At 48.6% G+C, this 27,906-nt stretch overlaps 1 protein-coding gene across 1 annotated transcript; it reads left to right on the forward strand.

Moving 5' to 3' along the window:
- On the forward strand, positions 1 to 27,369 carry XRN2 (5'-3' exoribonuclease 2). The gene is made up of 30 exons (XM_033055333.1): positions 1 to 136; positions 3,751 to 3,878; positions 3,974 to 4,085; positions 4,205 to 4,316; positions 5,009 to 5,067; positions 5,145 to 5,234; positions 6,175 to 6,247; positions 6,340 to 6,390; positions 6,537 to 6,694; positions 7,075 to 7,149; positions 7,237 to 7,370; positions 7,458 to 7,515; positions 7,606 to 7,713; positions 8,096 to 8,140; positions 8,425 to 8,547; positions 9,487 to 9,605; positions 11,603 to 11,738; positions 12,984 to 13,091; positions 13,199 to 13,288; positions 13,695 to 13,767; positions 14,517 to 14,600; positions 15,040 to 15,137; positions 15,214 to 15,293; positions 16,369 to 16,425; positions 16,944 to 17,012; positions 17,111 to 17,245; positions 18,032 to 18,159; positions 20,751 to 20,811; positions 23,848 to 23,986; positions 26,772 to 27,369. Exons 1-30 carry the CDS (start codon positions 62 to 64, stop codon positions 26,832 to 26,834), a joined length of 2,841 nt encoding a protein of 946 aa, XP_032911224.1. The 5' UTR covers positions 1 to 61; the 3' UTR covers positions 26,835 to 27,369.
- The last annotated feature ends 537 nt before the right edge of the window (positions 27,370 to 27,906 follow it).

Below are 27,906 nucleotides of genomic sequence, written 5' to 3' on the forward strand. Positions count from 1 at the left end.
CCCCCGACCCCGGAAGTGCCGCCGGTGCCGCCGGTCCCGCTCGGCGCGTCCCGCTCCCGCCATGGGAGTCCCGGCCTTCTTCCGCTGGCTCAGCCGCAAGTACCCCTCCATCATCGTCAACTGCGTCGAGGAGAAGGTGAGCCGGCCGCACGGCACCGCTCGGCACCGCTGGCGGCCGCCCCGGTGCTCCGCGGGGCGGGCGGGAGGGGTCGCGGCCCGTGGGGCCGCACCGGTGCTGAGCCCTCCCCGGTGCTGGATTAAATCCTCAGTGCTGAGCAAATCCTCGGTGCTGAGCCCCCCGGTGCTGAGCCCCCGCTGTGCCCCTGTGGGCTGGCTTTGTTTGGCTTTGGTCTTGATTTTTTTCGGGGAGGAGTTTGGATTTTTTTCCGGGCTTTGAAGCGGCCCCGGTGGTGCGGGAGGAGGAATGGGCACGTGGAGGAAGCGGCTTTTCCAATTTTATTTTTTTTTTAATTTTGTTTTTAATTTTTTGGGGGGAATTAGGAGTCGCAGCAAGCATGGGGGCTTGCTGGGAGCACACGTGCAGCTGCCTGACTTGGAAAGAGACAGGAAACGCCAAGGAAATGCTCAAAGCAGGCAGGGCAGGATTGAGAGGGGCTAGCTGAGCTGTCCTTGGAGTGCAGGGATGTGCTCACCTCCCTCCTTCAGCTCGCAGTGTTTCACTGATTCCAGCTGTGCGATTTTCAGGCCGTGCTCATTATTCTGTCAGTCTCCTATTTCATTAGTCGTTCAGCTTCCTGCTTTATCCTGGGGCTTTATTTTTTGGGAGAGCCCCAGGGTGTCACGCTGCAGCCAGGACTTGCACCAAGCCTGTGCTTGTGCTCTTCAAGCTCGAGCAGCCTCAGGGGGTTTTGTCTCATTGCTGGTGTTTTCTAGTTCAGGATAAACATCTCCTGCCCAAACAGGGACAAAGATATCCTCTAAAACCTGCCTTTCCGTGGCAGCAGCAGGTTTCAGTGGAGGCTCTCACACAGGATTCCACAGGTGCCTTTCCAGGCAGTATTGCAGCTGAAACGATGTTTGGTTATTTTTATTTAATTTTTTTTTTGTGCTGGTTCCTTCAGGCACATCCCTGCAGCCAGAAGAGGGTTGTGCCATTGTGTGGGACACGGTGGGAGGGATTTACTGTGCCCTGAGCATGGCACATTCTCCTCCTCAGGGCTGGAGTTCCTGCTTCCCAAACTGCTTTTCCCACAGGCTTTTCCAAATAACTTGTGTTGTGTTCTGTTGGATTGTGCTGCCTGCGTTCTCTTGTTGGTTTGGAAAGTCCAGGGCTCGTGCCTCTCTGCTCCTCTTTTCACCTGGAAGGGGATGAGGTGTGTGAGCAGGGTGGAGGAGGTCAGGGAAGAGAGGGTGAGGTGGTGGAATTCCGTGTGCCCCGCCTGCAGCAGGGTGTTCAGCTCTGCTTTTCCAGGCTGTTCCCGCGTTTCAGCCTCGGGCAGTGCAGCACAGGTTGGTTAAAACTGCGAGGTGCTGCTGTGGTTTTATTGCAGCTGTGATTTCAGGCCCTCTCAGCGAGGTGGGAAGTTTATTTCGCCTGTCGCTGCAAGAAGTGAGTTTTTAATGGGGGATAATTAAGGTCTAAGAATCTGTCTGGGTGTTTTTTATAGAGAAGAAGGGGGGTTGTGTGGGCTTAACAGTTTCCCTTAATGCTGAGCTCCAGCAGCACTGGCTCTTCTGGTCCTGAGGCTCTGGGAACCCTCAGTTTAGGGGCAATCCTGGATAACCCTTTAAGATTAAAGGGCCTTAAATCTGTCATTGAAAAGCAACCACAGTTTAAACAGCAGTTGCATCTGTAACAGCTCGGGGCAGTTGTCTCTCAGAGCAGATTTGCCTTTTTCAGCACATGTGTAAGTGTTTGCATTAATCTCTGTGTAATCAAAGCTGCTCTCACATTTAGGCTAAACAAAGGTTTGCATAGCCCTGGTTTTACTGGCTGTGTGTCCCTTTCTTTTTGGCTTGTACCAGCCAAAGTTCTTTATTAAAATGAGTGGAAAAAAACAACAAATTCCTCGAGGTGGATTTGCCATAAGTGAAGAGGCAGCTCCTGCTGTCCTCATCCACATTGCTCCAGCTCAAGAGCACATTGCAATTACAGCCAGGACAGCAGACGGATAAATCACATGCATTATCATTTTTTTTTTATATTCAAACCTGGTCATAAATCTGAGAGTGGACCAGGACTGCAGGGAGAAGCTGTAGTTTGTCTTCCTGTCGATGAATTCAAGCTTCTCTCACGATGTCATCAGCTCCGTGTGTGTTTTAGGATTGCTGTAAATCTCTCTAATCAGAAATTTTGTATCTCCCCGTAGCTTGTCTCTTTGAAATATTGAAAAGTTGATCCTTGTTCTCTTACCTTGCTAGATTAATCAGATTTAAGAAAGGGAAATAATCTTCTTCTTAAGCTGAGCAGGAAGAATGAGAGGGAGATCTTGAAGATAATAAAAAAAAATCCAGGAGAGAATATTCTTAATCAAATGGCTTGGAATTAATAAAGCTGCAGCTAAAGTATCATGTTTGAAGATCTGTTTTCAATGGTTTCAAAAGAGGCTGTAGATGAGGAGTGAGCAGTTTAGTTTTATCACAGGAGATATCGCTGCCACTACTTCAGCCTGCCTTCCACAGGGCTGGGGCTGTGAGGGGAGCTCGTGTTCTGCCTCACAGAGCTGGGATTCCTTCTGAGCCCCGCTCAGCTGGGCACAGAGGGTGGCTGGGGATCAGGGAGAGTCCAGTTTTTGTGCAGGGTTCGCACCAACACTTATTTTCTGCTAGCACCACCTCATTTGAGTGTGTCTGGAGAGCTCAGTAAGGGAGGCAGACTAGGGGGTGGCATCTGCCAGGAAAGCTGTGCTGAGTGTGAATTCCAAACTGAGTATTTAGAGGGCTTAATTTTGGGGGTGAGAAGTCAGCCAGTCCTGCTGCTGCTGCTTTAGGCAGGAAAATTGTCCAGAGGTGACGGTGTGATTGTAAATTTTGGGGTTTTTTCCTTCTGAATCTCCACCAGAGATGCAGGGAGCTCCCTCAGTGAGGGGCAGGCAGTGCTTGGTGTTGGCTCAACTCCATGTGATGGGATTCCCAGGGAATCCCAGGCACTGCTGTGACCCTCAGAACATGCCATTCATTTTTAAACTTGGCTTTGTGCCCAGCTGTCCAAGAGCACGCTGAGTTACAACCCAGAACTCCTCTGAAAATCATCAGGATTTTCCTTGCTCAGCTCCTCTCTTTTTCATGCTCCTTGGGGTTTTATCTGTGTGGGTTACACCTGTGGCTGGTGGGAGGGAGAATCAGTGTTGCTAATTACTGCCTTTTGACCAAACTAACCACAAAACCAAACCACAAACCCCACAGCAGCAAAGCCTCAAACAAAACAAACCGCAAATTATGGTGAGGGAACAGAAGTGACCGTGGTTGTTGAGGATGTTGAAGAATCCGCTGCTGGAGCAGTCCAGGAGTACAGCTGGCTCTAGGTGATTTAGGATGAAGGAATAATGAGATAAGGGGATTTCTCAGCGGCAATGAGTGCTCTCCCATAACCCATTTTTGTGTTGTGTTAAAAACATCCGTAGGAGGAAGTGCTGTGTAACAGTGAAAAGTGCAGTTGCAGGTGATGTGGGTACTTAACATTCTGTTTTTCTTCTGCTGCCTTTAAAACCACAGCAGACTTTTGTGACTGTGTGCATTGAAGGCTGCTGGATTTTTGTGCTGAAATCCTTGTCCCCTGTGCATCCCCAGGCCAAGGAGTGCAATGGTGTCAAGGTCCCCATCGACACCAGCAAACCCAACCCCAACGAGGTGGAGTTCGACAACCTCTACCTGGACATGAACGGCATCATTCACCCCTGCACGCACCCAGAGGACAAGTAAGGCTCCTGGCTTGGCTCCTTGCACTCGAGGGCCTCTTCACTGGCAGCATTTTGGGTGTCACACTGAGTGCTCTGTGTGCTCTGTGTTTCAGGCCAGCGCCCAAAAACGAAGATGAGATGATGGTGGCGATTTTTGAGTACATCGACAGGATCTTCAACATTGTGAGGCCGAGGAGGCTCCTCTACATGGCCATAGATGGGGTGGTGAGTGTTGGCACGTTTGGTTTCCAGCTGGAAAATCCTCAGCACCCACAGCCACAGAATGGTTCTTGGGACTGTCCAGATGCAGAAGGTGACCCAAGCTCTCCTGCTCCTGTTTTTAGGCCCCGCGTGCCAAAATGAATCAACAGCGGTCCAGGAGATTCCGAGCCTCCAAGGAGGGCATGGAAGCTGCTGAGGAGAAGCAGAAAATCCGACAAGAAATTCTGGCCAAAGGTAGGGCAGTGGCCCTGTCAGAGGTTTTTCCACGAGAATCACCTTGTTTGATGACCTCAGTGAGGTTCAGAGAAGGGCTGTGTGTGCATTGCTGGGAGAAGGGGAGAGCAAGGCTGGGTCTGTGTTTTCCAAAGAAACTGAGACAAAAACAAAATGTCATCTTTTCTTCTTCAGCCTCCTGCCTGAAAATGAGTTTGTGTTGAGTGCTCTTAATTCCTTTTGAAAATAAATTGAAGAGAAGAGCAGGGATAAATGCAGTGAGAAACAACCAAAACCCTTCTGGAAGGAAGTGGACGTTTGTAGGGCTTGATGAAAGGAGGATTGAGGCTTAAAAGCAGGGATCAGATGGAAATACTCTTGCACAGGGATAATAAGCTGCCAGCAAGGGGAGTCACTTGACAGTGGAAACTCTAAATTCAATGAGGAAACAAAAGTCAGAGCAACTTTGAGGGTGGTGGTGACACAGCTGGAGTGAGAGGGGGGCTTTGAAATCGCCTTACTGAAGTAACAGCGTTTGAAAATGTGCTAACACCTGTAGGATGGAGACAATGGTAGGAGCTGGCTTGGTTTTGTGGGAGTTTTATTAACCAAACTGGTTTCAGAGAGTTGATCATTCCCAGGGGAGCTGTCTGGGTTTCTCCCTGTGGTAATGTTGGTGGATGTAACTGTGCTCCCTGTCTCTGTTGCTCCAGGTGGCTTCCTGCCTCCGGAGGAGGTGAAGGAGAGGTTTGACAGCAACTGTATCACCCCGGTGAGTGGCCTGGCCCTGCAGCCAGCCATGCCAGGGGCTGAATGTTGGTTTAATTCCTTCCCTTCCACCCCCTGCAGGGAACTGAGTTCATGGACAACCTTGCTAAATGCCTGCGCTATTACATCGCTGACCGCCTGAACAGCGACCCGGGCTGGAAGAACCTGACTGTGAGTTCCCCCTCCACACCTGAGGGGCATGGAGGGCTTTGGGCTGGGCTGAAGAGCAGGAATTTGACAGATTTGGTTCTTGGCCTGGCTGTGAGCTGCTGTTAACATGTCCTGCTAAGGCTCCAGAAATCCATCCCGAGCTGATAACTCCATCTGCCTGCACCATTTGCTGTGATTTCATTGAAGGGCAAGGAGCAGCTTTGCTGCTGGAAGCCACCATTTCACCTAATGGAATAGAGGGCTTCAGGAATGCTTTTTCTGCCTGGGGGGAAGTGTGAAGATGCATTGTATTGTATCTTCTGCACTGTTCCTTTCTGGTAATTGCTCCCTCCGTGGGCTGCGTTTTCGCTGCTGCTCTAATGGCAGGCAGTGAAAATAAGAGGTGCCAGCCCTGTGGGCTTGGAGATGCTGCCCTGGCCTTGCCCAGGCACTCCAGCTGTGTGTGTGACAGCCCTGTGTTGGCTGCACACAAGGGGCAGTGCAGGCAGGCAATGCAGCTGAATTTGCAGACTGTTCAAGTGCTCCAATTAGAGGGCAGTTGGCTCTGCTTGATTCCCCCCCATCAGACAGGGGTTTTATAAACACTAATTCTGCTCAGGGCGAGGAGGGGGCGATGAGATCGTGTTTCAGTGCATCAATGAGCTCAGGCTGGGAGTTCTCTAGTGCCCATCTCATTGCCCTGACAATTTACCAGGACACGTCAAACGTGACGCCGTCGTTTCAGTGGGGTTCGAATCAGTGTCAGCTTCAGCCTGGAGCTACTTGCTCCTTGCTTGTAAATCATTTCATCTTCAATCACAATATTTGAGCTCAAACCATAAATTATCATTTCAAGTATTCAGAAGTCAGATGCTGTGTGCAGTATACAAGTTACTGTTTTTTTTTTTTTTTTTTCCTGTGGCAGCATTAATTGTTGCCGTGATTTGATTTTTTTTTTCAGGTTATTTTGTCAGATGCCAGTGCTCCTGGTGAAGGGGAGCATAAAATCATGGATTACATCAGGAGACAAAGAGGTAAAATTCCAATGAATGTGGACATTTTAAGATATGCTCAGTAATAACTTACTTTGCATGATTTTGACAAAATGTGTTTTTCTTTTGTGCAGCTCAGCCGAACCACGACCCAAACACTCACCACTGTCTGTGTGGGGCTGATGGTGAGTTCTCTCTTGCTGGTGGTTCCTGGGCAATCACACCAGCATCTTGCTTTGCTTCTAAACTTTAAAAAACAGACAAACAAACAAACCAAAACTTGACAGTGTTTATCCTTAATCACATTTTATTCTTCTCCCTTGCTTGGTAGCTGATCTGATCATGCTTGGCTTAGCTACACACGAGCCAAACTTCACCATCATTAGGGAAGAGTTCAAACCAAACAAACCCAAGCCGTGTGCTCTCTGTAACCAGATGGGGCACGAGGTTAAGGACTGCCAAGGTCTGCCCAGAGAGAAACAAGGAAAGGTAAGAATTTTGCTATTGCTAGGATTTTTTCCATCTGTAGGAGATTCTCAGATCGTTCTTGCTGTTGGTTTTAGCTGAAGCACAGTGCAAATTGTTGCTGGGAATGCCTTTTTATATTTAGAAATGTGAAAAGTGCCATGCCAAACCTGATGTGCACACTTGTGGTGTTCTGTCGTTCGGGGTTTCTCCCACTGAACAAGAACAAACAATCAGTACAGAACAGATGTGCAAAGCAGCAGAATGCAGACCTGGCACAAGGGCTTGGGAACCTGCTTTGGGGTCTCCCTCAACTCCTGTTGAGGCAGTGGGGCTGGAGAAGCTGTGGGGTGCTTCTCCAGACGCTGCTTCCTGTGTGTGATGTGAGTCCCCTGTGGTTTCAGCACGATCAGTTTGCCGACACCATGCCGGTCTCGGAGCAAGAGTTCATCTTCATCCGCCTGTGTGTCCTGAGAGAGGTGAGGTGCAGCAGCTGCTGGCTGTAAATGCCATCCCAACCCCGTGCAGCGTTCCCTGAGCTCCTTTTTCTGCTCTGTGTGTTGCAGTACTTGGAGAGGGAGCTCACCATGGCCAGCTTGCCTTTCACTTTTGATTTTGAAAGGAGCATCGATGACTGGGTCTTCATGTGTTTCTTTGTGGGGAATGACTTCCTCCCTCACCTGCCATCTCTGGAGATCAGGTAGATGAGAATCTTGTTTCCTTTCCCTGCAAGAGCAGCTCCTGTGCTTGTCATTCCCAGGAGTCTCACCCTGTGGTTTGTGTTTAGGGAGGGAGCCATCGATCGCTTGGTTAACATCTATAAAAACGTGGTGCACAAAACCGGGGTGAGAGTTTTTCCCTTTTCCTTTCAAAACCTCCTGGTCTTTGCCACAAAAGGGGCTTGCTTTTCAACTCTGCTGTTCTCTGACCTGCAGGGCTACCTGACTGAAAGTGGGTTTGTGAACCTGCAGCGGGTGCAGATGATCATGCTGGCTGTTGGGGAAGTTGAAGACAGTATTTTCAAAAAGAGGAAAGACGACGATGTAATTGTTTTGTTGTTCTTGGGGTTTGGTTTTGCTCACTTACTGTTAGCCAGAGACACTCCTTTTAGAGGATAAGAAAAAGGAAAAACCCCAAAATTGGTGTTTTCTTCATTATAATCTCTAGTGAATTCTTCCAGGCTCCAAAAAGACTCATTACTGGAGTTTTGGGGCTTTGACTACCCCACTGTTTTTTTCCCCATAGATTTTTGGGGTAGGGTAGAAAATTCCATCCCATTTCTGTCGGATTTACAGACACAAGAATTGACTCATGTTTTATTCAGAACATTCCCTAAAATCCTTGTGACATGGTCAGTTGAGGATTATACTGAAATAATTTGCCAAGGAATCTGACTGACTTGATTTCTCTTTGTTCTTTGTTTAGGATAACTTTAAAAGAAGGCAAAAAGAAAAAAGGAAGAGATTGAAGGTAAGTGAATTCCTTAGCCAGTGCAAAAACTAGCAAGAATTTAAAAGTCTACTTTAGTTTTTGGAGGTTGAAACTGCAGGTATAATCATGATGTTTGCTGGCCTGTGTGTGAACTATTTCAAAGCTTAATAAATTTACATGAGATTGTTTGTGTTTTTTTCTGTTCCTTATTTAAGAAATGTGCCTTTGTACATTCATTTCCCCTTAATGTGAATCTGAAAATTGTGAGAGAGCGTGGAGATCACACAGCTCTTTCAGCAGCCTTGTGTGTGTTTATCTTGCAGAGGGATCATCCTTCCTTTATTCCTGGTGGCCAGTTTTCCCCTCAAGCCCTGGGCAATCGATCCAGCCCTCAGGCAATCTGTAACCCTCGACAAGCTGCCTTTGAGATGAGGATGCACAACTCTGTGAGTAGATGTTCAGAGGCCCCTGTTACTCCAGACACCTTTTGCTCTGCCCCATCGAGTTTTCCTGAAAAGCTGACACCTCAAACTTTATTCTGCAGGGAAGTGGCTTTTAATGACTGGTTTTTCTAAGCCTGCTTGAATAAAATCATCTTCTTTATTTCTGCTGAGGAAGGGAGAAACTTGGATGAAATTTTGGGCAAGATGTTAGGGAAAACTGAAAAGAAATGCTCTGTTAGAAGTCCTGTTAATTTCAAATAACAATTACGACAAATACTTTCTTTCTGGGTATAAATCTTCATCCAAACAGCAAGCATATTAAAAGTTGTTTTTATCACAGAGATGTGTTTTGTCTCTGAAGTCTAAATACAATCTGCTTTTTCAAGGTGTAATTTCTGCTGCTCTTCCCTTTTAATCTCAAAACTTTTTTGCACCTGACTTAAGTAAATTAGTTCCTTTATGGAACAGGAGACATTTCTTTTAGGCTCTAATATTAAAATAGATAAATTTGAGAGGAGTTTAAGAGACCAGCTGTGAAGGAACTCGGAGTGTTTCTGGCAGTCCTGAGTTGGAAGCACATTTTTTCACTCCAAAGGAAGTTGTAACAGAAGCTGCAGCGGTGTTCCAAATTGGAATATTTCCAGGGTGGCGTTTCTGAATCAATTCAGACTGTGCTGTTTATTGCATCCTTTTCTTTCTCACAGCCAGTGAGATCTTTGCCTCTGTGCATCAGTGCCTGCCTTTTAACAGGGATGTGGTTTTCCCTTTTGCCCCTTGACTTTACTGGGTTAAGGGTTGTGCAGCTTTTTTTTTTTTGGGAGTGAAGAGAAGGCCTGTGATTATCACAGAGCTGTTAATTTTAACTTGAGTTTTAAAAGCCTAATAAATCCTGCTCTTCCCCCCTCCCCTTCCCCTATTTATCTGTAATCATTCTGACCCTAGACAACTTCAGCATCTCCCAACACCAGCCTGACTCCTGATGGCAGCCCGTCCCTGGGAGGAGGAATTAAGCGCAAATCTGAGGACAGTGACAGTGAACCTGAGCCCGAGGATAATATCAGGTGAAGCCATTTTTGGTAGCACTTTGTTAGCAAATTGCTGAGATAGATGCAGCCTAATTAATGCCATTTAGCTCGGTGCAGCAGTGCCTTTGCTGTGATCTTTTTATCCAGCTGTAATTAACGTGGAGGGTGAGGATATCCAGTAAATTCCAGCGAGATGGGTGAGCTCTGCCTGCTCAGCCTAAGTATCCAGATTAGTATGCGTGCAGCTCTGCAGCCTCCCAGCCAGGGCTCCCTCTGAGACATTCCCTGAGATGTGAGCAGAATTCCAGGCTGCTCCTGGAATCCTGGAGCCCTGCAGCCCTCCCTCACTTCTCCATCTCTGCTGTGCAGCAGCTCTGGTTTCTCTGAGTCCTTGCATTGTCACAGGGAGGCTGAGCCTGGGATGCTGGAGGCAGGAATTTTGTGGGAATTTACCAGCAGTGAGTCTGCGTTGGCCAAGGCTTTCAGTGCAGCCTCAGGGGTTTGTTTTCTGTGGGGTCAGGCCATGGGTGGATGTGGGAAAACACTCGGGGCTCTTTCCTTGTGGAATTCTGCTCGCAGTCATCACCGTGGATTTGTGACATGGGGCCCATCAGCTCTTCCAATATCACAATTCTTGCTCTCATTCTTATTTTCTTTCCTGTGTTTCTTTCCTGATTTTATTTATTTTTTTTAATCAAGCAAGCAGAACTTTTATATAAAATCAGGAGTTTTAAGGATAAATGATTCCATCTCATTTCCATCTGAGTGTTAGCAGAGCTGCTCAAAGAAGCTTGAACAAACTGTGGTGATTCACTAGCAGCAGTGGTTCTGGCAGGGTTGCTATTGCCAAGGAGAAGGATGTGCTACATTCAACCACAGGTTTTTAAACCTTTTGTAGCTCAGAATATTTTTTCATGTCCTTTTCTGGGTGGAAATTAATTCTCTGCTTGCCATTGTAAATAAAAAGAACTGCATTGATGTCCTATGACACGACCACGCTGTTTGTGGAAATACATTCTGTACTTCCAGTGACTTTGAAACCAGAACAAATTGTTGCAGCTGGCCACAGATGGGTTTTATCTCACAGAAAGGTTTTTTGAATTTGTGCAAGTGCCTGCCTGCCAGGCAGCTCAGAGCCTGCAGATGTTCTTGACTCCATCCCTCAAGCCTTCAGTGCCAGCAGCTCTGTCCTTGCTCACCTGCTTTTCTGCAAGTCCTGGGAGCATCCCTTGGCTTCTCTGCCTGCTCACCAGTGTGGAAGGATTCAGGAAGTGTCCCGAGCAGCTGTCTCAAAACAGAAGCAAGGGAAGATCCTCTTTGCAGAGCCAAAGGGATGTGCATGCTGTAAGGAATGGATCGTGGCTCTCTCCTGAATCTCCACATACAGGATTTAGGGCTCTGGGAGAGTCTGACCAGGGTCAGCTCGAGGTGACCTCTTGGAGTGGTTTGGAATAAAGTTCTGTGTAAGAAAACAAATCATTATTAAGGGATTATGGGGTTTAACCAGTTTGGTTCTTTGCTGACATGATACAGCAGAGCTGAAGGGTGCAGCTGCCTGTGTGTGAAAGAGGAGCCAGTGTTTGCTTTCCCTGCCCCATCTGTGGACAGACATGAGGGGGAGCTGTGTGAAGGAAGGATGAGCTGTGGCCAGGGTGGCTCCTGTGATCCCAGTGTGCACCTCTGGCCTGAGAACTGGAAATGCTGCGTGGGAGGGAGCTCATCTGATGTGAGGCAGTGAGCACAGGGTGCTGAGCTGCACAAGGGCCTCTGGTAATCACAGTTTGTCTGAACAGCAGCAGAACACAGAAATTGTTCTGCATTTGCTTGCCTTTATATTTGGGGTAACAGGAAAACTCTGTTCTGCCAAGAGTCACATTTTATTCTGTTGCTGCCGAGCCTCGCTTTTTCTGCTTTCGTTTAAATATACAAATACCAAGTGGTTTTGTCCTGCCCTGTAATTCAGACCTGCAGATGTGCATCTGTGCAGGTGCCCACCCTTGGTGACGTGTCACCTGTGCCTGGTTGTGTTGCAGGCTGTGGGAGACGGGCTGGAAGCAGCGCTACTACAAAAACAAATTCGACGTGGACGCCTCCGACGAGAAATTCCGCCGCAAGGTTGTGCAGTCCTACGTGGAAGGGCTTTGCTGGGTCCTCAGATATTATTATCAGGTACCCCAAAGTTTCCTGGCTGGCTCTGTTTCAGTGTGTTGCTCATTTTGGGGTTCTGGTTCTCGCACCTGGCAGCAGCACTTGGTGCAGCAAGAGCTGTGCTGTTTTCCCTCTCCCACAAACGATGGCGTTGCAGGTGACTGGATGGGAGAACAAAGGACACCGTGTGAAAGAATTTGCAAGGGACAGAGTTGTCAGTCTCCTCAGCAGATTGTCATGCTGCTCCATGCAGTGTGTTGTGATTGCAGTAATCTGTATCAGATTTAAATGTGTTGATAATTGAGATGTCAGATTGGCAGGAGATCAGTGAGCCATGGCAGGGTTTGTTGCGCTCTGGTTAATGAGGAGCTCCGTGCCCTGAAGGCAAAGTCAGCCTGGCTGTGTCAATTTGGAGCTTCCACACTGGGCTGTCGTCTGAAAACTTCCTGGTTTTCCTCAGTGGCTGCCACCTGTCCAGCTGGCAGCACAGGCAGGGCTGATCTCAGAGTAGGTTTACCTGAGGATCTTTGCTTGGCTTTTTTTCCTTTCCCCATAATAAAAAAAAAAATAAAAAATAAAAAATAAAAAAATTACTTCAGTAACTACTGCTGGCTGTCCATAAATACAGCATGCCTTTCTATTCCTCCAGAAAGCTAATAACTCAGGGCATGTCCTACTAGAGGAACATCTGTCTGGAGAGGGGGAAAAAAAAAGAAAAAAGGATGAAAGCAATCCACCTGGCTTTTGAAACGTTCTGTCTGAAGGACCGCAGCGAATAATTATAGGTGCTGTAATTTGGTACCAAAAATACCACTGGAGGAGCCTCGTTGACATTTAATTGTTCAGAACTGGAAGTCAAAATAGTAGTGAGCTTTTGTTTCAAGTGGGGCTGCTAAGGAAAATAGCTGAGGAGGTGGAAGCTTGACTTAGACCCTGTGGAGCCGCGTTTCCTTGGCGAGGTGCACAGCATCCTGCTGTGTTGGAGGCAGGAGAACGAGAGGGGAAGAGCAAAGTGCTGCTCCAAGTGTGCAGAGGGCTGGTACTGCAGGGAGAAGCACCAGTGCAAACCAGAAAATCTGCAAAACCAGAAAATCTCAGCAAATCTTCAGCAAGTGCTGTTCTCGGGGGTCTGTGCTCCCACACCTCCCCAATTCAGCAGATGTGGAAAACAGGAGTGTAACTGCTCTCTGCCATGCTGGTGGCTGTGCTGCACCATTTCCATCTGCTGATGTGTCTGATTTTGTGCCTCTCACCTCCCTGCCCCAGGGCTGTGCATCCTGGAACTGGTATTACCCTTTCCACTACGCCCCCTTCGCCTCGGACTTCGAGGGCATCGCGGACATGCCGTCAGACTTTGAGAAGGGCTCCAAACCGGTAGGGCTGCTGCTTTATCCACCCCCCCATGCTGCTTTATCCACCCCCCACTGCTGCCCTGCCCTCTCCTGCCACCTGTCCCACCCCTGCCTGTCTGTTCTCCGCAGTTCAAGCCTCTGGAGCAGCTCATGGGGGTGTTCCCGGCCGCCAGCGGGAATTTCCTGCCGCCCACCTGGAGGAAACTCATGACAGACCCGGTGAGCATCCCTGCTGGATTCCTGCCTGGAGGCTCAGCTCACCTGGCAGCATGTGCTGCTGCTCACTTCAGGCAGAGTGCAGGAGGGAAAGGTGGTGGTGGATTGCAGTGGGTCCTCAAAGTCATTAAAAGTGATTTTATTGCAATCTAGATGGCATTGCCCAGCTCTCTCATATTTCACATGGTTCAGTTTCTTACTCCTCCAAAACTTCTCCTCCTTATCCTAATTTTTCTCTCCTCCTCAATTTCTTACTTTGGATCTCTGAGCACTGCAAGTGCCCATCCCCTCTTTGGGTTTAAATGGCTTTTAGTGGAAGCTGTTTCTGTTAGCAGAGACCTCTGTGTTTGGCATTCTGAACCCGTGTCACAGCTGGCCTCAAGGGTGATTTCTGTTTTCTCAATTCCAGGAATCAAGCATCATTGACTTCTACCCTGAAGATTTTGCTATTGATTTGAATGGGAAGAAGTATGCTTGGCAAGGTGAAACTTCAACTTTGATTTTTTTTTTTTTTAATTTTTAGACATTAGTCTTAAAAACCTGTAAAAATAAGGACAAATTGAAAAATCATCTTAGTGAGAAAACACTGCACCGAGTCACAGAGATAGCTTGTTGTTGAGACAGGTATTTTGCAGCAGGTGTATTTTTGAAAAGAAATTAGTATGAAGAGCAAATTATGGTTCAGTAACTGGTTTTGGATTGGCAATGATTATTGGCAATTTCAGCAGTCATTCTAGATTTGTTCATTTGTCCTGAACTAGATTAATCATTCTTCTGTTTTTATCAACCTCAGTGTGTAATTGTCTTTTGTCTCCTTTGCATTTAATTAATGGATCTCGTTCTGCTCAATCAGTGGCTCATTAGTACTGTGCCAAAAATACTTTGGGGAAATACAGAAATATTTTGTAGCACACAAAGAATGGAAAAAGAGCTGCAGCATTTATGCAGCTTTTTCCTTTCTTTAGAGAATATTAATTCCCAAGGTCTGCCAGTTCTGCTGGGTGTAATTTACACTGCAGGTAAAGTTTTAGGTTTGCAGCTGGAGTGCAACAGGTTTTGTTTGAATAAAGCCACAAAGATCTGACTTCTGAAGCACAGGTGTGATTCCTTCAGAATGCCACTGCTCTTTTCCTTGGCTGAGGAATCCCATCAGAGCTTGCCATGCTGGTGTCTGTTTTTGGGGAGGCTCTGGGGTTTTTTCAGTGAGGAATTGCTGCTTTGGTTTTGCCAGGTGTTGCTTTATTGCCCTTTGTGGATGAGCGACGCCTCAGAGCTGCCCTGGAGGAAGTGTACCCTGACCTGACTCCTGAAGAGAGTAAGAACTGGGGGGTTTTGTTGGAGAATTGGGGAGTTTTTTTAAGAATTGGGGTGTTTCATTGCCACCTATGAATTTAATTGTAAGTTAACAAGGTGTCCTCAGTGTTTGGTTGGGTTGAGTTTGTGAGTTTGGCTCTTGTGGGTGAACTGTGGAGGTGTGGGGGATTTGGGGTTGTTATTTCATCAATTCTGCCTGTATCTGCAGTGTCTCTCCATTCTGAATTCAGCATTCCTGCACTGAACACAAGATTGCCATTCTTTCACTGCCTGCCAGCTGTCCTTGGCACCAGCCACGTCCTGCTCTGGGCAGGCATTGTCTTTGCTGTGCTCAAAGCTTTCTCCTAAATCAGGGTGGAGCTGGGCTTTTGTGGAGGTGTCAGCAGGGCTATCCAGCTGCCTTCCCCTGAACTCATGCCCCACTGCCATCTTTCCTCCAGCCAGGAGGAACAGCCTGGGCGGTGACGTTCTCTTCGTGGGGAAGCACCATCCGCTCTGTGACTTCATCGTGGAGCAGTACAAGAGCAAGAACACCGAGGTGGGCTGCACTGGGTGCTTCAGGGGCAAAGGGCAGGCCTGCAGTGCTGCAGCTGAAAGCTCCTCTCCCCCCACAGGCAGTGGACATCCCTCCAGAGCTGTGCCATGGCATCCAGGGAAAGCTCACCCTGAACGACAACGCCGTCCTCCCGGATCAGTGAGTGTGGTCCCTCTTGCTGCTGAAGGGCCTCTCCTGCACTTAGGGCAGCAGAAATGGGTTTTGTGCCCACAAGGAATAAATTGAAACTCCCGACAAGGCCAAGTGTGTCAGAGTGTTCAGATTCAGCACGGGTTACCTCCAGCGCGGGGGAGATCCCCAGCAAGTGGAATTTGCTTTCTGCAATCCCGTTTTTTTAACCTCAGATATCTTTAAAGCACTCTAATGCATTTGTTTGTTCACTGAGGAGTCTGTTTGTTTGTCATTTCACCTGTGGCAGGCTGGTTTGTATGCCTTTAGGCATTGTTCTATGAGGTAAACAAGGCCTGGGTAATGACAGTGGTAGTGCTCAGTGGCCTTGTTCAGTGGAGTCACGTTTTGGCTCCTCTGCTTTTATGTGCATGTTAATGTGGGCAGATGTGACTTCCCATTAGTGCACCCTGCCTAAAAACCCCACAACTCTGCTTTTTATGTGCTGAGCTGCATTGCATCAGAGAAAAATCCAGCTTAGTTGTGTTTTGGCTTTGTCCATTTAGTCTGCAGCACTAAAATCAGGGCTGGTCCCAGCTACACGTGCTAACAGTACTCATGGTTTTAGTTTAGTGGAGAAACATCCAGTTTGAGGAATGGTCAGTGTAATCTTCACCTTGTAGCACACACACTCACTTCTCTGACTGTGCTCAGAGATACAAGCAGGTGCTGAGCACCTCTTTTGCTTTAAATGCACAAAACTGGCTTGGTTGGACGGCAAATGCACCCCAGGTCACTCTAACAGACATTTCTCCATTCTTGTGGTTGTGAGGAGTACCAAATCAGAGTTTTTTTTGAGGGAGCAGGAAGGAAAAACCTCTTGTGGCCTTGCCTCCTGCAGACAGAGCCTGGAGAATCCCCACACACCAGCTGCAGGAGAGGTGGCACTCAGAAATAAGGATGCAGTCTCTCCAGTGCCTATAGGAGCACTTGGTTTAGGGGAAAGGCATTTTGAAATAAATGTTTTGCAGGCTTAGTTGGCAGAGCAGCAGATGGTGAGCAGTGTGTTCTGTGGTGTTCTGACAGAGGTTTTTCTCCTCACCAGGGTGGTGGAGTCTCCTGTTCCCATGCTGAGGGATCTGACACAGAACTCTGCAGTCAGGTCAGTAAACTCTGGGCTCTCCTGCCAGGCTGTGCAGCACTCCAAACACTGAAAATCACTTGTGGTCTGTGTCACTTTTATCTGCAGAGAGGCACAGCTTGGTTCAACCAGAGCAGCTGTGCAGAGAAGTTGGAGCAGGAGGGATGTCCTGAGTGGGGATGTAGTTTCTGTGTGGGATGAGTTAAAGAGGAAAGGTCTGGCTGTTCCATCTGCCCCTGTCAGGAGGCTGGAATTGTTCTGTGCTCCTCCCATTGCTCTGTCACAAGGATTTTTCCTCCTGTCTTTGGAGGTGCTATGAGCAGTCAGGGTGCTGCTCCTCAGGCTGAATTTTCCAGGGAGCCATTATTCCCTTTCCTTGTGTCTTCCTTCTTTCTTGGTCCTGGAAAACATGAATTCCAGCTGGAAGAGTGGGATTATTCTGCTCATCTGTTTGCTTTTAGCTTTCTTGGTAATAAAGCAGTGATTGCTGTTTCACTTTGTCTCCATTATGAGCCTAATCCTCAAATACTTTCTTCCAGCATCTCATTCAAAGATCCTCAATTTGCTGAAGACTTTGTTTTCAAGGCTACGGTGTTACCTGGGGCAAAGTAAGTGTCAGCTGCCAGCTTTCAAATCATTCCATTCTGATTTATCCACCTGAGTATTGGCTCTGTTAAGTACTTATGGAACTGTTCTCGTTGTTCAGGAAGCCTGCTCCAGTTCTGAAGCCAGGAGACTGGGAAAAAACCAACAATGATGGCAGGCCTTGGAGACCCCAGCTGGGCTTCAACAGGGACAGGAAACCAGTGCATTTGGACCAGTCAGCATTCAGAACCTTGGGGTAAGGCTGCCTTGCTGGGGTGACTGCCCTCCTTTTTAAATTGAAAAAAAAAAAAAAAAAGGGATGGGCATGGAGTGTCCAAGCTGTGCTGTTGATTTTCCACGTTGGACACCTCAGCCTGGGATATATAAATTCAATATTGCTGAAAGCTGAACACTACATCGATTTTGCAGTAATGCCTAATTTGCTTTTTCAAATTTTTTTCGCCCTCCTAGATAGTTCTAAGTAACTTTCCTGTTGTTTGGGGTTTTTTAAAAACCTGTTTGGCAGAGGCTTGCTTGTAGTGCAGAAGGTACAATGAGAATATTGTGCATGAGTGATAGTTGTGACTGCTAATGAAGACAGGAATGGCTTTTATGCTTTTATAAACAAAACAACTTTAAAAATTAAATGGGTTTCCATATTGGGGAGTGCAAGGAGCCGTGCATTTGTCAGAGCCAGAGAAGAGAGTGTTTTAAAGGAGATATATAAATATAGATAAGTAAAGTCTGGCAAATAAAGTCTGGCAAATGAAGACTGGCAAACCTTCTCCATCCTACAGCTCTGGGGGAGCTGCAAGAAGGAGGAGCACCCCCTTTTAGGAAGGAGAAGCAGGGCTGCACTGAGACCCCTCTGGCATGTCAGACTCACAGTGAAAAGCAGAGCTGTGCCATTGGAGAGCCGAGCAGCTCCCCAGGAAATGTGTGTGTGTGTTGGGATGTGATGGAGAGAGGGGTGGGCTGGGCTGGGAGAGGGAGTTGAGCACAGCCTCCTGAGCTGCTCCCTGTCTGTTTGTCCCCCTGGCAGGCACACCATGCCCAGGGACAGGGCCATGCCAGGGCTGTACCCCAACGCCGTGCCGCTCGCAGCCTACGGCAGCCCCTACGCCCGGCCCCTCATGGGCAGCCAGCAGCAGATCCCCAAACTGCTCCCAAGTAAGTGCCCTCTGCTCCCTGCCCCTCTGGGCTGCTCCACACAGCTCTCTTCGTCTGTTTTGCTTGCTTGTCCGTGCTGGAATATGATCTGGAAGGAAAATCATGGGGAATGGGAAGGGGGAACTACCAGACAGGCATTGCAATTTCAAATTAGTCCCATCAGGAGGGGTGTTACAAACACCTTTCCCAAAATCCATCCTGCTGCCTGGCTGGAGAGTCAGACCCCAGCCCATCTGAGTGAGCCACATGTGCCTCAACTCCTCTTCTGCCAGGCAGAGTCAGGCTTGCTTAAACACTTGTTTTCTAACAAAAAAAGAAATAAATAACCCCAGATTTCTGCTGGGCTCAGCCTCTGGGGTGTTCACCTGCCCAAAGATCATAACCCATCCTGGATTAGGGGCTGTTTGGGTCTGGTTTTGAGCAGAGCTGTGAAGGTGAGTGTTGGATCCCAGAAATCTGGGGTTTTGAGCACAAATTACAGGTGAGGAGTGTCAAACCCCCCCATTCAGTGCAGAGCAGCTTTCCACTTGGCTTGTGGTGTTTTCATACAAGCACTGCAGTAAAATCAGCCCCTGAAGGGCAGGGTGGTCAAGCCAGGAGCCATCTCCTCCTCAAGAGCCTCAGGGCTGGGGGTGTTCCTCACCACTGCTCCCTGATTTGCCTTGGACGTGCCAATTTTCAGCTGATGAATAATTGTCTGTGCTGATAACTTGGGGAGTCAAGTGCAGGGTGGCAGCTCTGGGAATGGCAGGTTTGGCTCCTGCAGCACAGGACATCTGATTTATGACTGGCGTGGCAGGCAGTAAACTTGTCAATTAGCTGCCTTGGAAAAGTGATTTTGATTAGTGCAATCAGTAAACACAAAATCTTCTCTTTGATTGCCACCCTGATTAGATAAATTGTTACTCAAGGAGCTGCTAGAGAAGGCAGTTTCTTTGGCCTTATAGCTCTGGGAAATGCCTAAGTTTTGCAGCCTAAGGAAAATATTAATTGTCATTGCTTCTCCTGTTTTGTACCTTCCTGAAGTGCAATTCACTGCTCCAGACTCTCTCCTTCCAAGGTTGTTCTGTCAGCCATACAAATGAATGGGAGGAGGGGGGGTTAAATGTTTTGATGATGATTTCACGGAAGTCCTGCTCAAACTGAGCTGCAGAAAGGTGTGGTTACAGCAGAGCTCCCATGGAGAGGAAGGGTCTGGAAACAAGATGTTTCTGGGAAACTTGGGCATGATCAGAAACAGAGAGTCACTTCAGGATATTTTTGACTGAAAGTTGTGACACTCAGGGGGCTGTCCCCAACTTTTTGAGATATTTTAAGCTCCAGTTGGAAAGCTGCACATTCTCCCCTGCAGGAGTGTTGTGGGTTCTGTTGCCCTCCCCTTGTATTCCAAAATAAACATGGCTTTGTGTGGGTGCAGCCTGTTCAGGCATGGAAAAGCCCTTGAGACTCCCAGGCTGCTCAGCAGGGAAGTGCTAGCCAGAGCTAGGAGAGAGGCACAGACTGATTTATTTTGTGTTTTCCTCCATGTGCTGGCAGCGTGGCAGGGTGTCCGTGTGCCGGCCATTATCCAGCTGCTGGAACCAGCTGTTGGAATTAGGTCACACTTGAAGGCCATTGAAAGCCATCAAAGGTGTCAGTGAAACTGGAGCTTTTGATTGACGCTGGCCCCGAGTGCTGGGGGCTGCCTGGGTGCTATTGAGGAGCTGCTGCTTTTATCCTGTTTGCTGACCAGGTTGTTTGGAAGGACAACAAGCGTTTAATTGCGGGCCCCGTTAGAGCAGCCTTGCTCCTGCCTGCCCTTTGTGCAGGGCTGGTTTGGGTGGCACACACAATGGGCGGGTGGGTGGTCTCCTGCACGCCTGCTCTGGGGCTCTGGCCAAGGTTTTACCCAAAAAGGCTGAATTCAGGCTGATCCCATTAGCTGAGACATGCTTAATAGGTTTTATTAGTGTGTTATCACTGCCCACGGCAGCTTCTGAATGCACCTTTGCTGTCTCTAGCGATAAAATATTTATATTTTATTTTAATGTGCTTTGCATCCTAAATATAGCTGTGTTTACTTAAATGACACAGATTCATCCACTTTGCTCCATGTCCTGGCCATTGTTTTATGGAATAACTTAGCCCAGTCAGAGGGAAGCTGGCCCATATTGTGGCTTTGACATCTTTGTTGGCCACAGACATGGTGTGTAGTGGTAACACAGTGGTGGGTGTGTATTTTTTATAGTGTATAGTGCCTGTATTTTTTATACAGTGATGAATGTCCTGGCAAGAGACACAAATATTAAACTGAGTTGTTAGGGTGACAAGACAAGGTTTTGCATCCTCAAAAATTCAAGAGGAGACACCTGCAAAGCATCTGAGCTCTAACCAACGCCAGCTCCAGCAATTAAAATTCATAATTCCCTCTGGTGAGGCTCACTGGGCGTGCTGCAGCCAGCAAAGTCGCCTGTTGTGAGCTGGCAGCAGGACTGTGCCCAGGCAGCAGCAGGGAGCCATGACTTGGAGCGTGTTTGTGGCACACGCAGCCTGGCTCTGCAGCTTGGCCAGCCCAGCTCTCCCTCACTCTGCCCCCTCGTTCTGCCCCGCAGATCTCCGGCCCCAGGAGTCCTGGCGAGGCCCCACGCCCTTGTTCCAGCAGACCCCACAGAGGTAAGGCTGCAGGGGTGTGGGGTGTGCCCAGGAGGGCGGGCTGGGCTCTGCTCCCCTCTCCGTGTGCAGCATCGCGCTTGGAAACGGTGCGAGTGCTGCTGTGCTGCAGGTTTTCTGAGTTAATTAATGCCCGTGGTTTATTGATGTTTTGAGAGCCCACCACTACGTGGTGTTCATCCTCTAAGAGGCTCGAGGACTTTGTATTAAAAAAAAAGGAGGGAAAAACACTTTCCATTAAAACTCGGGCTTCAAAATTAACTTTACTGTTGGTGCTTTGGTACCTTTCTTGGTTCTTTGGCCTTTATCTTATTGAAGCTTTTGAGGTACTATGAAATTGGACACAGAGAGCTTAAAACTGCATTAGATTTTGGACAGGCTAAACAAATTTCTTTTTAGGAGGGCTGTGGAGCTTAATGAGGCATAACTAATGGTGTTCCACTTTTATCATTCCTGCGCCGCAGCCGCAGCATTAGCACAGACCAGCCATTGATTCTTGCTACAAACCTCTTGAAGTCCTAATCAGCTTCTTTGGTACAAGTTTTTCAGGCCTGACAAGCCCATTGTAGGGCAGTGTCACTGTAGGTCAGTAGTTATTAGTTGCCACTGAAAACAGTTTCTTTAACTACTTAAGGCTGAACTGAATTAAATGCAGAAGGGACTCAGGGAAGGATTATGGAATCCACAGCCCAATAAGTGCCATCGAATGGAAGGAATGTGACATGGTTTGATAATCAGGGATGTCTTACATGCATCCCTCATTGATGGCTTGTGTGTCCTCCGGTGGGGTGGGCTCAATAAAGCCTGGCTACCTGTGGCAGCTATGAATAATGACATTTATTTATGTTCATGCAGGAAGGGAAAGAAGTTTCTGCTGCTTTTTTTTTAAATTTTATTTCCCCCCGCCCTTGGGTTTATTTGCAAATGTTTCACCATTGAAAATATGGGCTTTGGGGGAATTTACTGAGCTCTCCACAGTCACTTTCCATGGCAACCATTTTGATCCCCACTGAAGTAAGCCTGGCTCCCTTGCCCTGTGCCTCATCTGTGTGGAATATTGCAAGGCAAGATTCATTCATAATGCAAACTTTAATGCTGCCTGGGCCATGGGAGTTGCCACTCCCACCCCTTAATTAAATCCAGTTTATATACTCTTATTTGTGAGGGACTGCTGCAGGTCTGTCTCCAGTCCCTGCCCTTCCCTTTGTTGCACTGTGCAGGGTTTATGAAAACTTGGTGTGCTGCAGGGAGGCTGAATTTTGGGGTCCCCTCCCCTCTGTCCTGACATTCCTGGGCACTGCAGAGATCCTTTTTGTGCTCTTGAGCCAGTCCAGAGTTCATAGAGAGAGACAGGGCTGATGGAAATGTGTCACCTGTTTTTTTCACTTAGCCTATTCATAGAAATAATTTCCAAAGCCGGGAATGTTTTCCTGTGTAAATTCTCCCGAATTTAGCAGGCCTGGCTGAAAGTGTTTGAGTTGATGTAACTCTGTGGGTAGCTGCCAGTGTGCTCCAAGTGGCACAGTTCTTTTTTTGGTTACAGCCTTGCTGAGTACAGATCTCTACCCTCACTGATTTAAATCATCAATCGATGCCCCAACAGAGCATTGATGTTAGTGGTGGTGTGTTTGATTTGTTAAATGTCCCAACTTCTCACAGTTAACACCTCTAAACAGTTTAAAAAGTTTAAACTCCCTGCCAAGTAAATATTAATGTCAAAAGGAATTTGTGTCAAACTTCCCCATTCCAGGCATGGAGCAATGCTGGCCTGTGGGCCTCAGTCATGTTTATCACCAGCACTTGTTGTAGAGGCAGAATGATTGTTAATGCAATACAGGTAATTCCCAGTCATTTTCCTTATGGCTGAGCAGTGTGTTTGTCCTGGAGAATCTGCTGTTTTCTGGGAATCACGAGGGGAAAAAAGTTAGTGCTCAAAATACTTAATCAAAAGAAGTGAGTATGAACTTAGAATGTTGGTTTTGAGAGTTTAGTCCCCACAAACATAAAGTGCTCTTAGATTTTTTATTTTTTTTTCTCCTGAGGAGTGATGTGTAGTGCAGCAGGTGAACCTGGGATGTAGAATTCCTGTCCCTCTGTCCCAAATCTGTGCAGAGCCTCTGCTCTCTGCTGTCCCCATCCCAAACCTGGGGTGCAGTCTCTGCTCTCTGCTCCCCTCCAGTCTGCCCTGCTCAGCCAAGCCCCTCTTCAGCAGAGGTCAGGAAGGATTAACTGTCTCCCCTGTCCATGTTTTTCCCCCCCAACATCCCGCAGGACCCACCTGCTCTGAATCCTTTAGGGAATTATCCCTCGGCCGCGCTCAGCTGTAACAACCGGGTCATTTCCCAGAGCGTTTCCCTAAATATTTTGAATCAAACAATATTGGCCGTGCTCTACCTGTTGCTGTCTAATTGTCACTTTGGAATGGGCACTTGAGGGAAATGAAAACATTTCTTGCAGTGGGTAATCCGGGATGGCAAACTGGGCCATAATGGATGTCGGGCCCGCGTTCCCATATAAACTGTACACCAAATGTCACTCAGCCCGTGCCAATTAGTGCTTATGTTGCTAGGTCACCGTGGTCAATTGAAAACAGCATCAATAGAACTTGAAAAGGTTTCTTCCCGATCAGACCTCCTGACATATTGAGCAGAATAATGGATGGGAAAAAGCAGCCAAGGCCCCTACCCTAGATTCCGAACGCTCGCCGTAAGAATTCATTTGCAACCTGCAATTAACTGGGAAGAATGGGCTCCCAGAAGGAGCCTGGGCGTTCAGAGAAGAAAGCACATGTGGCACATGTTTGCTCCTGGGGTGCAGGGGAGCCCTTGGGATGGGCAAGCCCTCCCCTGCAGGGAAACCTTCCAGGGAACGGGCAGAGCCCGCCGCGGGGAGCAGCAGCGGCAGCGCAGCCTTTGGCGAGGTCTGGGGGGACATTCCCTGCTCCTGGTGCTCCCCAGCTGTGTGTGCTGAGCTGGGGCACGGAGCTGGGTGTGCCCTGGGGGCTCCTGGTGCCCAGCACGGCGCTCTCTCCTCGCGCAGGACTGCCGGAGCCGCTCCTCTGCTCGCCTGGAACCGCATGCTGCAGTCCCCCGGGCAGTTCCAGCCCGCCCAGTACCAGGGGCTGGGGCCCATGGCGTACCCACAGAGACCCGAGGACCGCCTGGACAGGGGCAGGCAGGTAGGACACGAGGGGCTTTCCCCTCTCCTGGCACTGCTGTGCTGCACTGCTGCACCCCTGGCACCAAACCCCTGCCCAGCAGTGCCCACTGACACCCCTCACCCTCCTGCAGCCTGACTGCCATGAGCAAATCTGCCCACCCCACCCCACCCCTCCCCTCCTCCTGGGCTCTCTCCCTGGAGATTCTTGCAGCTTTGCCCAGTTATTCTCCCCTCGAGTGTTTATCGAGTTATTTCTCTGAGCTGGAAAAGTACTTAATGCAAATGTTGGGGTCTCGTAGCCAGAGGGATGAACGTGGGGAAGCAGCTCTGGGTGGGTAAAAGGGAACAAGCAAATCCAAAATTACAGGTGGCTGGGTCAGCAGTTCCTGAAAATGCCACAGAGTGAAAATGCTGCAGGTGACTGTGCTCAGGGAATTTTCTTGGGGGTGTGATCCCAGTAAAACATGATCTGCATACGCTGTTGTACCAGACCTGGGGGTGTTTGCACTGCTGAGCACTCATTTTAAATACAGTTCGGATATCTAGGTGGAACTCCCAGTTCTGCTGCTGTGGGAAGGTTAGTGACCAGTCCCAGGGAGGAGGAGGAGGAGGTGACAGCCCCACTGCCCATCCTTTACGTGCAAATTAAAGCACAAACTGTTGGCAGTGTGCCTTCTGCTGGGGCCTGATTTGGCTCAGGACAGGTCCCTTTTTTCAGTCACTCCTAGTTTTAATTTCCTTCCTCCCAGCCTGCCCACCTGCCCAGCACCCAGGTGTGCATCCTATCAAGGCACCTCATCCTGAGTTAAAATGTATTTTAGAGCTCCACTGGAGGCAGAACTCAACAAGGTGGGTTATAATCACAGGGAAATAATGGGGCCTGAGCTTTGACCCAACCAGTGGAGCTCTAAAATACGTTTTAACTCAGGATGAGGTGCATTGATAGCATCAGATCTCAGAAATCTTTCCTTCTGTGGTTTACCCAAAAGCCCAGAGCCAGAGGAATGAGTGCCTGCTTGCACTAATCCATAGCAGGGGCTGCTGTGCTCCCGGGGGAAAATTGGGGGAGGATCTTTGTGCTGCTGGAGTCTGGGCAGGCTTTAATTAGTCTGGGAAAGGACACTTGGAAAAGTCTGCTCTGCCCTTCATCCCAGGCAGGACACACTTGCTGAAGGAATCTGTGCTTGGAGCTCTTCACTCCCAGCCTTAAACCGTGGTGCCCAGCAGCTGGGATCCCGAGGGGGAGCAGGAATGGTTCCCCAGCGGGGTTTGCAGTGTTAATTCCCACCTGGAAAGCCCTTGGAGCCCTGTGGGCAGCCACAGCCGGGTCTGGTGTGGTCTTGGGCAGAGCAGCATTGCCCTGGTGCTGGCACAGACCCACCTGTGGCTGCAGGAAACACTGAAACCCAGCAGTGACAACCCTTCTGCTTTTATTCACATACATGACGAGTTCATGATTAAATCTTGCAGCTCCACTGGATTTGCTTCCTGAAGAAATTCCCTTTTGCAGTTGTGCTGCAACTGTTTGTCTGCTTTTCATTTCAGTGTTTTGCTGCTTTTCCCCCCCCTGTTCTTGTTGTTTTTAAATGAACTTTCAGATGTCATTATTTCCTCGGGGCTGAGTGAAATGAGAAGGTACCTGAAAGGGTTTAGGGTGCCAGCCTAATCATTGAATCCGGCCTTGCTGCCTGAAAATTTCAAAGCTTTAAAGCCTTGAAAAGGGATTCAAGTGGAAGTGGTGACACGTAGCAGCATAAATAATTATCTTTGGGCCCTTTCACCTCTGAATTCTTTTTTTACAGCGTACAGAACATGGTCTGAAGAGGTTAATAAACGCGCTGCCGCAGAGTGCTAACAAAATTAATGCAGCTGCCATGGATCTGGGGGGCTCCCTGGGAGTGGGGCTTCGCTGCCTTCCAGCTCTCCCAGAGCAGCAGAGAAGGAGCTGGGCTGCTGCAGGTGTTGGGCTGGAGCTCCATTCCAGCCCGGAGCATCCGCGGCGGGTCCCGCACCTCCGCTTTGTCCGTCCCTGCTCAGCCTTTGGGAGGCATTTTTGAGGGATGCAGCTCGTTTTCCTTTTTTAACTGAGCTCCTCCAGCCTGGGAACAAACCTTGCCTGGCTGCAGGAGCCTCCCTGGCTGCAGGAGCGTCCCTAGCAGCTCTGCTCCCAGGTTTCCGTGGTTATCCCGGCCGCCGTGGGCTGGGATGGGGAGGGATTTCTCTTTTAAAGGAAGATTTTTGTTTCCCTCCACACCAAAAATCCCCAGGTAAAGAGCAAACCGAGCCTGTAGCTGGTGTTGGTGCATCACCCTGAAATAACTTGCAGTGCACCAGGTTTGGAAATCACTTCAAATGAGATTTTTCCAATGGATTTTTCCCCCGGATACTCGAGGTACCAAATGCCTGGATTTAAGTACGAATACACCTCTAATTTGGAGTCATTTCCAAACTGGGATTTGGGTCTCTTTGACCTCTTGTTAAAGCTGGAAGGACTGCTGGGAAACGCACAGCTCCAGGGTTTTTTTTCTTTAAAACATGAAAAGAAAACATGAAAATGCTGCGTGCACATAACCAACATTTGTCCCTGCAGAGGTGCCACAGGAGGGGAGTCCCCGCCTGGGGCTGGCTTTATTTGGGATTCTGCACCAGGGGCTCCATCCCCAGTGCTTTTGGGAGGGATGCTCAGCCTGGACGCAGAGGATGTTTTGTCCCCGTTCCGTTTGGCGCCCGGAGCTCGCCCCGCTTGTTTACCCGTGCTGCTAATCCCAAAAACCAACGCTTTGCTTTTGTTTGTTTGTTTGCAGGCGTACGGCCCCGGGAGGCCCTTCCATCTCCCCCCTCCCGCAGGAAGGTACAGCTGGAATTAGCTCCTGCCTCCCTCGCTGTTTTTTGTACAACACGCAGAAAACGGCCGCGGGTTTTCTCGCTTTTTTTGTCCTTTTTATTATTTGTGGGGGGAGGGAAATTGAAAAAAAAAAAAAAAGAAAACGAAGTTGTTAAGCGCCCATCCCTGCAGTTTTCTAAGTGATGCCTGTTTGAAATGTGCACGTTTCTTACGGAGCTGAGGAGGAATTTTGGGAGGGAGTGGGAAGAGCGGGAGCTCCGGACACGCGCCCGAGCCTGAGGCCGGACACAGAGCTGGAGAGAATGCCCAGAACTGGGATTCTGACAAGGCTGCTCCTCGCACAGAAGGGGATTTTCGGACTCTGCAGTGAAAACATTTCAACTTTTACGCCATGGGTTTTGTCGTGGGGGGAGCTGTGGGTTTTGTCCGTTTGATACCTAATTTAAAATAGAGATTCCATTCGTTTTTAGCTCTCTTTGTAGGGGTCTTTTCTCTGTGAGTGTACCAAATCAGTGAATATTTTTATTTGCTTTATAAAGTGGCTTTTGAAATTCTGAGCGCTGGTGTGTGGTTGATTTCCCTCCAGAGCTTTGTATCTTCTACCTGCCTGCACACTCTCCTGTTGATTTATTGGAAAATAATTCCACCCACCCTCTAGCATTTTAAATCTTTGTTTAATTAATTTAAAAAAATAAAATAAAAAAAAAAAAGAGCATCCCGTTTTCACGGGAAGGGGCAGGAGGAAGGAGTGGGGTGGTTTCCCTGCTGTTCCAGAGGCAGAGGGACCCACTGCCCGTTCCTTTGTCCCTCACCCCTGTTTTTTGGGGGCCTCAGCTCTCCTGGGGCTCTGCTCTGGCTGCTGGGGGCCTGGGACAGCATCCCTGTGCAGTTCCTCGGGCTGGAATATTTTTTTTTTGAGCTGGAGCCGAGCTAGACATATCCCCTTGGATTTAACAGATTTGAGGGGGAAAGCACTGAGCAGGCCGGGCTCAGTCCTAGAGCCCAAATTCCAAATTTTCCACCTCAGAATCGTTCCTTCATGGCATGACCGGGAGTGGAGCAGCCCCGGGGTTCAGCGGGACCCCCAAGGATGG

Source organism: Catharus ustulatus, chromosome 3 (genome assembly GCF_009819885.2).
Source record: "Catharus ustulatus isolate bCatUst1 chromosome 3, bCatUst1.pri.v2, whole genome shotgun sequence".
NCBI lineage: Eukaryota > Metazoa > Chordata > Aves > Passeriformes > Turdidae > Catharus > Catharus ustulatus.

Coding starts and splice junctions, on each gene's coding strand:
- XRN2 (XM_033055333.1), top strand. CDS start 62: ATGGGAGTCCCGGCCTTCTTCCGCTGGCTCAGCCGCAAGTACCCCTCC. Junction 13,092..13,198: donor TTGAGAAGGGCTCCAAACCG/GTAGGGCTGCTG, acceptor TGTTCTCCGCAG/TTCAAGCCTCTGGAGCAGCT. Junction 16,426..16,943: donor ACACAGAACTCTGCAGTCAG/GTCAGTAAACTC, acceptor ACTTTCTTCCAG/CATCTCATTCAAAGATCCTC.